Raw genomic sequence first — 10410 nt, forward strand, 5'->3', positions numbered from 1 at the left:
CTGGTCTCCTCTTTTATACACACATGCAATTCTTAAATGGTATTTGATTAAATCATTGATCTTGTTAAATGAACACTTTGAGCCACCTTAAAGGGATAGTTTACCCAAATATTAAAATTATTTAATCAGTAACTCACCCCCATGCCATCCCAGATGTATGACTTTCTTCTGCAGAAGACAAACAATGATTTTTAGAAGAATATCTCAGCTCTGTTGGTCCACACATTGCAAGTGAAAGGTGGCCAGACCTTTAAAGCTCTAAAAGTCACATAAAGGTTAAAAGTTATCTATAAGACTCCAGTGGTAAAATCCATATCTTCAGAAGCAATATGATAGGTGTGGGTGAGAAATCAATATTTAAGTCCTTTATTTCCATAAATCTCCACTTTCACTTTGTAAATGTGAAATAAAGTGAAAGAGAATGTTATGGGCTTACAGCCTCAGTCAAGTCAAGTCAAAATGTATTTCTATAGCACATTTAAAAGCAACAGAGTTGTGCCAAAGTGCTGTACAATAAAACGTTGAACATATAAAAAGAAAGCATTAAATAAAATACAATCAGAAAACTTCAACATAAAACCCTTAAACTAATCTTAATCAAAACCCAGAGAGAACAATTAAGATTTAAGTGCCGATTTAAAACTGGCTAGTGAAGGAGCAAACCTCAGTCACACTTTACTACACATCTTTTTTTCCCCCCATACAATAAAAGTGAATATTGACTGAGGTTGCAATTCTGCCTAACATCTCCTTTTGTGTTCCACAAAGGAAAGAAACTCTTACAAGTTTGGAACAACATAAGGGTGAGTAAATGACGACAGAATTTTCAGTTTTGGGTGCACTATACCATAACATAAATTGATATAAATATAAATAATGCAGTGCAATACAGTCAATAAAGAATAAAGCCTGTTATAATTATGGGCTTTTTACTGTCTTTCCAGGACATGACCAATTAAAAGAAATAAGAAACTGTTGGAGAGAGAGATGGGTAATCCAATCGGGACAAGATTCAAACCTGTATCACCTGAATCAATTGTTGTTTATTTGTTGTGAGCATGTGCACTACCCACCATGCATCAGTTCTAACATGATGAGAGTATTAAGAATGGAATACCAAGTTCAGTTAAGTGACCCCCTCCACCATCCCCACTGATAAAGTGTGTTCTTAAATAAAATATGATTTTTCATATAATTTTCAGATATGATTTAAAGTCTATACAAAAATATAGATTACTCAATTTCTGCCAAGGCCTGTTGACACTTCCAAGCTTCTATCTCATTAAACTATTACAGAGCTCTGGGTCAAAGGTCTGTTCAGAGTTCAGTGGGATGTTCTGTAGATCTTCTCCAGCACGCACAGAGTTACAGATGATCCAACGCCAAACCCAGCATACAGCGGTTCTGAGAACTTGGTCTGAAATTTGTGGATAAGCTCCATTGTCTGAGACACAGCATAAAAGGACACAGAACCTCCGGCATAATCTAGGTAAACACCGATCCGTGAGGCATGAACTGCACCCGGCAGATCTTTATCCATCTTATTGTGCCAGGCAGAGTATCCAGAGTCTGAGCATAGGAGGCTCCAGGATTTATCATTGTATCCCAGAAGGCTGTTCGAGTTCTTACCTTTGCGGCTGATACTCTTGTACGCAACACCGATGGAAAATTCTCCACTCCACTCTGCCTCCCAGTAATGTCGCAATCCACTGACTGGCTCCTTGCACAGGATCTGGCAAAACCCATCAAACCGCTCTGGGTGATCTGGGTAAAACTGGGTTGTTCGTTTACGGATCACCTGGCGATTCCCATCTGAAAGGACTAGCTCTTTATAGGCTGTGTTGGGATCAAATGTCAGTTTACAAGAATCTGTGAAATGAGAGAGTGAGAAAAGAGGCTCAAAATACACAAAAATATAGAAGGGAAATGGATCTAAAATGTTCCAAAGTGGAGAGAATGATCATATTATAAAAAGATAATTAGATTAATGCTGTGGAATTGTCCATTGACTTACATCTGAGGAAATCCAATCTGGTTTTAGGCTCTTGGAAGTCAGCTCTTAGCGGAGCTAAAAATATAGAGTAAGTAGTACATAAATGAGGAAGGCCTAAGTGCCAAAACGTCAGTGTTTTCCCCAAACATATAATAAAGTGTTAGAAAGTGTTAGAAGTGTATCATCTGTGTGCGGATCATCACCTCAGAACATAAATGACCACAATTTGTGCTGTTGCACACTTTGTTCTACTCTCTTTATTTTATTCTAAAGGAAATTCTTCTTACCATTCAAACGTCCTCCAGACCTTGGAATCAGGATAAAGACAGAGGTGTCACTCACTACAATGAAACCAATGCAAATGTATGAATGAACAGTGGATAAAACACATAGCTTTATGTGCAAGATACGGCCATCATTGTTTTCCTTCACATACATAATTTATTCTGAACCACAAGGGTAGTACTTATTATATTTTGGACATACTTTGAGTAATACCATTTCTTCTTAACTGTTACAAAGTTTTGTGTGTGTTGTGTAACTAAGAAAGCTACACAAAAAATAAAAATGACAAATTCATGTCTTTTCCTCCGTTTCGCAGTGGTTAAAAGCTGTAGTATTTCATGAGGTTGTTAGTTTTATAGTAACCTCGTTTGGAAATGTTTCCCAGCTCTTTTTTGCAGATGTCGTCCAGGTGTTCTTTCATGTCAGAGACAGTCTTGGTAATCTCACTGAAGGAAAACTCTGGGTTTATATGCACTTTGGGCACCATGGGCTCCGGAGCAACAGACAGTGTGGGGAAATTCTACTTAAATAAGGAAGACATTAACAGAAAACAGAATCTTTGTTAAGTTAATTCCCCATCATTAATGTCACAGGAAAATGTTTAATGGTCCAGAATTTAAACACCCAGTCAGACTAGCCTTTTAATTGAAACTAATTAACATTCAAGCTAAAGACAATAGCTTGTTAACATAATAATAAATAATGATAAAACTACACATTTAATCAAGGCTATACGTAAACTCAATGTAATAACATGGGCTGAGGACCACAGACCATAGAAAAGACCATTTGTGGTTCTATCTGAGCCCTTAAATATTTCTATATATTTCTATCAAATATTTCTATTTGATTTATTATTTAAATGTGTGTATAAGTGACTATAATATATGCTTAAATTTCTGTACCTGCAGGAAATGGATGTTGTCCTCTGTGTCAAGTATCTGACGTAGTTCAGCATCTCTCTTCTGAAGCTCCATGATCTCTTGTTCAAGTCTTTCTATGTAGCCCTGAGCCTGTAGGTACATTAAAGTTGGTTCAGTTTGTCCTCTACCGGCCATACACCAATAAGTTGGGGTTAAGAAGTCATGCATACTGTACATATCAGTGTTTAAATTTGGTTTATGCTCTACTTTATTGTATATTGAATTGAAATTCAAACTGGAGTCTCGGCTATAACAAACAATTAATTAAAGATAAAAACAATTAATATTAAATGTTTTCCCACTAGAAAAAAAGGGGAGCTGACTACAGTTCTGCTGTGAGTTTTTAAATTAATTTATGCTTGACTGATTTTAATGAATTCACACCTGAATCTAATGTGCACACACCTGAGCCATGGATGCCTGCAAGTTTGCCTGTATGAGCTGGCTTATCTCAGTATGCCACCGCTCTACTGCCTGCAACATCTCGCTGAAGATTTTATCACTGTCAGTCTGTGCCCGCTGTGCATTTCCCTAAAGAGAAGGTGCAGCAAATAATATCATCATAATATCAGTTTAAAAAAATAGTGCCTTAAAAACCAAAGGTTCCTCAGTCACTTTGTTGCATGCACGCTGTCACTGTACACTGACTTGTTAATCATCCTATTACAGTTGCCATGACATGCACATTTCATTTTTACTGTTATTCATTCATTAATCTTCATTGCTTTCCATTTATAATACCCTACAATGCTTTCTACCATATTGAAGAAGAAACATTGTGTTGTTAAAGATCTGTCGTGGGGTATTTTGTGTGGAGAGCTGCTGATGTTTTGAGTAGTGCTGTCAGTTAATTCAATTTTATTTTAAATCGTGATTAATCGCATACTTTTTCGTAGTTAATCAGGATTAATCGCAGTGCTGAAATTTGACTTTAAATATACTTATTTTCCTGTCAAAATGCATTTATTTCATTCTTAGGAAAGAAAACAAAACAATATAATGCTTTATTAACATTTTCCACAAAAAAAAAAAAAAAATGCACTATATAGTAATAAGTAATATTTAACGTTTCCCAAAGTATAAGTGGGAGTTTGACTAATTGAAAGAAATAGTCCTTACATGGGTTGCATATTCATTGCAATGGATACTAAATTTCTTACACTCTCATCCTCCACAATCTTAATCAGCCAGTAGTCTGTGGCTATCCGCCTTGTTACAGTAATCGTAAAGGCGCGATTATGATTTGCATCAGGGCATCAATGCCAGGGTCAAGTGCCACTTTGAACTTCACATGAAAAGCAGACAAAAACATCTCATTCTGCATTTTGGTTAGAGTTAAGACTTGGTGTGCTTCTGTGGTAATTAAAATGCACCTTACTTAGGCTGAAAAATACTTGATTTCTGTCAAAAGTCCCATCTAGGCTAGTTTTGTACATCAAATGGCGTTAAGAGCTCCTTTTCCCATCACTTCATCACTGACACTGAATCACTTCTGTGTGTGTGTTTGTTTTGACTCCGGTCGGACACATCGCAAAGGTTCCGTCCTTCCAACAAGTGTTTATGCTGTATTAACAGTAAATCTGTAATCATGATTAAGAAAAATTAATGCGTTCATCTTTTTCACAATTACAATATACAATATATATTTACCAATAATCAGATATGGCCAGATTTTATCAAATTATTGATAAAACACAAAGTAGAACATTTTCATCCTCAGATTAGAACTGTGACTTGTGGCTTCCATTGAGTTTTTAGGTTGTTGTGAAAAGGACAGTGTTATATATTTTTAGTGCAAATATTATTAGGTAATAATTAACAACCAATTTAAGATTTTCTAAATAATTTCTTTATCTTTATGTATTTAATTAATTCTGAATTTTGTACATCATCTCCTAAGAGTCTACTTTTAAAAAAGACCGTTTTATTTTGAGTATGTCTTGTCAGGTTTGTGCTCAAAAAAGAGTCACCAGTTAAAGGAGTAGTTCACCTAAAAATAGAAAATGTATTTTTACTCACTCATTTACTCACCCTTATGTTGTTCAAAACCCATATGCTGGGTTTTTTCTTGGAACATAAAAATATATATTTTAAGCAGCTCTATTCCATACAATAACAGTTTATAGTGAGCAGCAGCTGTCAAGTTTCAAAAAGGACAAATACTATAAATCGTTATTAAAAGTTCATAAAGACATCATAACAATAGTCCATTTGACAAGTGCACTATATTCCAAGTTTTCTGGGGCCATAGAAACCTTAGTGTTGTATGGACTACTTTTATGATATTTTTCCCAATAACAATGAGGGACAACTTGAGGACTGTAAATAATTTTGTATATTATATTTTAGTAAGCCAGCTGATGTCACTTAATTTTATGGATACATCAGTGATTAAAAGAAATTCAAATTATACTTCTCTTTTCTTTGAGACAGCACAAAACAGAAAGAAAAGATGACTGAAATATGCAAATTGCTAGCAATACAGACACAATGTTTGTCTTGAACTGTGTGAACTTAGAAACATATAATCAGGGTTGAGGAGTGACAGAATACATGTAACGGGATTACGTATTTAAAATACAAAATATAAGTAACTGTATTCCACTACAGTTACAGTTTAAATCATTGGTATTTAGAATACAGTTACATTCAAAAAGTGTTTTGATTACTGAAGAGATCACTTTGCATTTTATTGTCATTTGTTTCATTTAATATTTAGTCCTTTCAGATGGAAAACATTTATACATATAAATGATGCGATCCAAAGTGCATTTGAACAGCGGTGAAACACTTTCTTATGAAGTGTTACATTCATACGAGCAGACAGAGAAGTAAGTTTGAAGTAAGTTTGGAGCACAAGAAATAGAAATTAACCTTGTGTAATTTGTCAGCTTTACGCTAAGCTAAAATGTTATTTCTAGCCATTTTACATGCACGTTACCAGGCACGATCAAGAAAATTCACATTGAATCATAATTTCTTTTTTTCTAGTAAGACCTTTGATATTAGGGCAAAAATCATATTCTTGATAATAATTTTTGTATTGTTTTCCTGTAAAAACATCTAAAAATCCTTAAAACAAGATCAGTTTGATTGATCTTGTTTTAGAAACAACACTGCATAAGATATTTAGGTTTTTCAGAGAATGTATTTTTAACGTGTATTTTGTCTTACTGTACTGGCAGAGTTTTTATAGTCAAAACAAGTGAAAAAATCTACCAGTGCTGAAGAAGTAATCCAAAGTATTTAGAATACTTTACTGACCTTGAGTAATCTAACGGAATATGTTACAAATTACATTTTACAGCATGTATTCTGTAATCTGTAGTGGAATACATTTCAAAAATAACCCTCCCAATCCTGCATGTAATTTAAAACCAAAAATTATAAAATTTTAATCACATTTAAATAACTTTAATGCATTTAAAGCCTTTATTCAGAAAATTATTGCACTTACCGCGTTTACTAAAGGACCATTTACTTTAAAGGACCGAGGACACCCGCGATGAGTTGCAGATTAAATAAAACACAGATAACTGTTATATTTAAAGTTAAAGGTGTAATGTTATGATTCATTATCAACTAAAGTAAAAATCTAAGATTATCTGCTTAAAGGGATAAAATGAAAATTCTGTTATCATTTACTCTCCCTTATGCCATCCCAGATGTGTATGACTTTATTTCTTCTGCAGAATACAAATAAAGAATTTTATAAGAATAGTCAGCTCTGTAGGTCCTCACAATGCAAGTGAATGGATACCAACATTTTGAAGCTCCAAAAGCAAATAAAGGCAGCATAAAAGTAATCCATAAAACTCCAGTGGTTAAATAAATCTTTTCAGAAGTGATATGATAGGTGTGAGTGAGAAACAGATCAATATTTAAGTCCTTTTTTTACTATCAAGCTCCACTTCCACTTTCACTTCCACATTCTTCTTCTTTTGATTTTGGCGATTCACATTCTTCGTGCATATCGCATCTTCTGGGCAGGGAGGAGAATTTATAGTAAAAAAAGGACTTAAATATTGATCTGTTTCTCACCCACACTTATCATATCACTTCTGAAGATATAGATTTAACCACTGGAGCCTTATGAATTACTATATTACTACCTAAATGTGATTTTTGGACTTGCATTGTATGGACCTATACAGAGCTGAGATATTTTTCTAAAAATCTTTGTGTTCAGCAGAAAAAATAAGGTCATACACATCTGGGGTGGCATTAGGGTGAGTAAATGATGAGAGAATTTCTATTCTGAGGTGAACTATTCCTTTAAATAATGTTTAAAGTGCAAATAAATACTAGGTGCATTTCTAACCAAGATTCACATTGACCAACAAATACTCAATGCTGTTTTGCTTTTGATAAAGTTGAGAACTTGTTACTGTACTTATTATTGTATTTTTTATAGTTAGCTGCTTGTTTACTTTGAATTTGTGACAATAACAGTTACATCATGTTGGTACCTTGAGTACATGCAATTCTACAGACTGTTAAATTGTTGCATTTAACAACATATTATACATGGATGATATTTGGCTAATATCAAGGATGTAACCAAATATTCAATACTGGTGGGACCAAAGGTAACATTTTAAGGATCAGTCACTGCTAAATGCAATAAAAAAAAAATGCTATGGAGGTTTTGGCCATGTCCAATACTGTGATTGGATTTTTGGGTTCAGGTTAGGGTTTGGTTTGTAATTTAGGATATTTATTAAATGTGAGAATTATAGTGCTGTAATTACACCTAAATTACACAAAGTGAGAAATATATTGTCACAAAGCTTCCTCTGAACTCTCCATAGTCCTGATTGGACTAACCTTGAGAACATCTACGTTGTGTGTGAGTTCTTGCAGTTCTTTCATTCGATCTTGAATAACGTGCTGAACCTCTGTCTGAGTCACCACCAAGACTTTCTATAAACACACACAAACAAACATGCAGAAACAGAGAGATTTGGGTTCATTGCTTCATTAGAAGAACAGTATGCTTGACGAAATATTTACACAGGTAGATGAATAATACTCAGAGTAGTGTTCATTCTCAATTAGAGTTAGCCTTACATAAGAATGTTTGAATAGTGTGATATTGAGCAATAAAATGCAGTTTTATGTTGTTGATGTTAAAGGGAAAGTTCACCCAAAAATGAATGTCATCATTTACTGACCCTCATGTTGTTCCAAACCCGTATGATTTTTTTTCTTCCGTGGAACACAGAATGAGATGTTAGGCAAAATGACAGCCTCAGTAACCATTCACTTTCTTTGTATGGAAAACAAAATTGCAATTATATTGAATGGTGATTGTGACTAACATCTACTTTTGTGTTCCCCAGAAGAAAATCATATAGGTTTGGAACAACAAGAGGGTGATGACAGAATTGAAATGTTTGGGTGAACTATCCCATTAAGGATAGTCATTAGTTTTCATAAAAATCATAAACTCTTTTACATCTCACCTGTTTCTCTGCACGTTCATCGTCTGCGCTGACAATGTTATGGCTGCGATGTTCTCTTACCGTACAAAGAACACAGATGCACATCTGGTCTGAGCGGCAGAAAAGTTCTAACCCTTTTTCATGCTGTGGACAGATCTTCCGATCCAGATGTCCTGTCTCGTCCACCAGTTTGTGTCGTTTAAATGTGGCAGACTCATAGTGAGGTTTGATGTGTGTCTCACAGTAAGATGCCAGACACATCAGACACGACTTCACTGCTCTGCTCCGCCGACCAGTACAGAAATCACAGAGTGTATCCCGTTTGATGTATGGAAATGGGGTGAGCTCTCGCAAGGGTGGGCGAGGCTCAGGATTGCCCACATTGGGTACGTTACGTCTTAGAATGGGGCGAGGAGTGAAAGTCGCCTGGCACTGTGGGCAACTGTACACACCAAGGTGGTCAGAATGGTCCCAGTAGATTTTAATGCACTCCAGGCAGAAAGTGTCTCCACAGGGGATGGTCACAGGGTCTCGCTGGCTGTCTGCACAGAGAGGGCAGGTGTAGTCAAGGTAGTCTGATTCTGCCATATTCCAAAAGAAAGAGGTGAGAAGGACAAGTGAATTGAAAAAGCAACTGAGGCAGGAACACAAACACCTCTATTTATAGATTCAGAACAGGAGGGTGGAGGTTGGGGCTCTTTGGTGCTGAACTGTAATGAGCATGTCAGTACTGCTTATAAAGGTCATAGTAAGGACTTTAACTGGACTTTAAGTGTTACATTGGGCTGTATAAGCACATGAATCTTGAGCTGTTCCGGGAGGTCACTCAGAGCACAATTACAGATTTGTTTTGTAACATTACATTTATTCAGTTTTACATGGCATAAATACTTATTTTCACATCCAAAATTAGCCATTATCTTAACATAACAAAAACAATTACAGAATTATAGCAAATGTCAATGCAAGCAAATTTTAACAAATAAAATCGCAGAGACAGCCAAGAGCCTTTTCTCTTGGCTGTCTTAGCTCTAAGAACACATGCACTGCAGGGAAATGTGAAACTGTGTTTTGTCTGTAAATATGGAAAATGGTTGAAGTAAATTTGTCTAGTCTTGCTTTCTGTGTGAGCAAACTAGAGGGACAGAACAGCACAGAGTTTACTGTAAACACTCAGTAACATACAGGTAGTGACCAAGTATCATACAGGTAGACAGTGCCTGAATACACACACATATGTCAAGGTCAAATTGTCCTGATGGTTCTGCAATCAAGTATCAGACTTAAAACTTTTTGTTGGAGATGTAAACCAAACTGGGAACCTTTGATGTGGTCAGTTAAAATAAAAGAAAGAGGGAATAAGCAAAACAACAAGAGAAAACTAGAGCAAGAAAGTAAGAAAGAAATAAATAAAATGACAAAATGACTAAATTTAACATAATTTTAAAATAGTTTGAATAGTTTAAAATAGTTTTCAACAATTTAAACAGTTTGCTGATGATGACGGATATTCCTTTCAGTATGATAGAGTTGACAATGTGTCATATACAGTATATCTGGGCAACAGCTCAGTTTGGGGGAAAGTGGTACCATTAGACTAAACAAGCTTACTTATATTACTTTAATTAAGTAATTAAGTCTAATTCAAACATATACTGAACACGTTCAAATGTGTGATTCGATAGGTGAGCCATATCATCTTGTTGCTGAATTGCTTGTATCCACTGCAGTCTTTCTTTTAATCAATTGGTAGGTGAAATAAAAA

At 35.2% G+C, this 10410-nt stretch overlaps 1 protein-coding gene across 1 annotated transcript; it reads right to left on the bottom strand.

Moving 5' to 3' along the window:
* Nucleotides 1-343: 343 nt before the first annotated feature.
* On the bottom strand, nt 344-9262 carry LOC127420473 (tripartite motif-containing protein 16-like). Its single transcript, XM_051662798.1, has 8 exons — nt 8667-9262; nt 8029-8124; nt 3607-3732; nt 3184-3291; nt 2642-2798; nt 2281-2334; nt 2015-2068; nt 344-1869 (listed from the first exon to the last, which is right to left on the bottom strand). The coding sequence occupies exons 1-8, from the start codon at nt 9231-9233 to the stop codon at nt 1325-1327; spliced, it is 1707 nt and encodes a 568-aa protein (XP_051518758.1). The 5' UTR covers nt 9234-9262; the 3' UTR covers nt 344-1324.
* Between the last annotated feature and the right edge of the window lie 1148 nt (nt 9263-10410).

Source organism: Myxocyprinus asiaticus, chromosome 3 (genome assembly GCF_019703515.2).
Source record: "Myxocyprinus asiaticus isolate MX2 ecotype Aquarium Trade chromosome 3, UBuf_Myxa_2, whole genome shotgun sequence".
NCBI classification, from domain to species: domain Eukaryota; kingdom Metazoa; phylum Chordata; class Actinopteri; order Cypriniformes; family Catostomidae; genus Myxocyprinus; species Myxocyprinus asiaticus.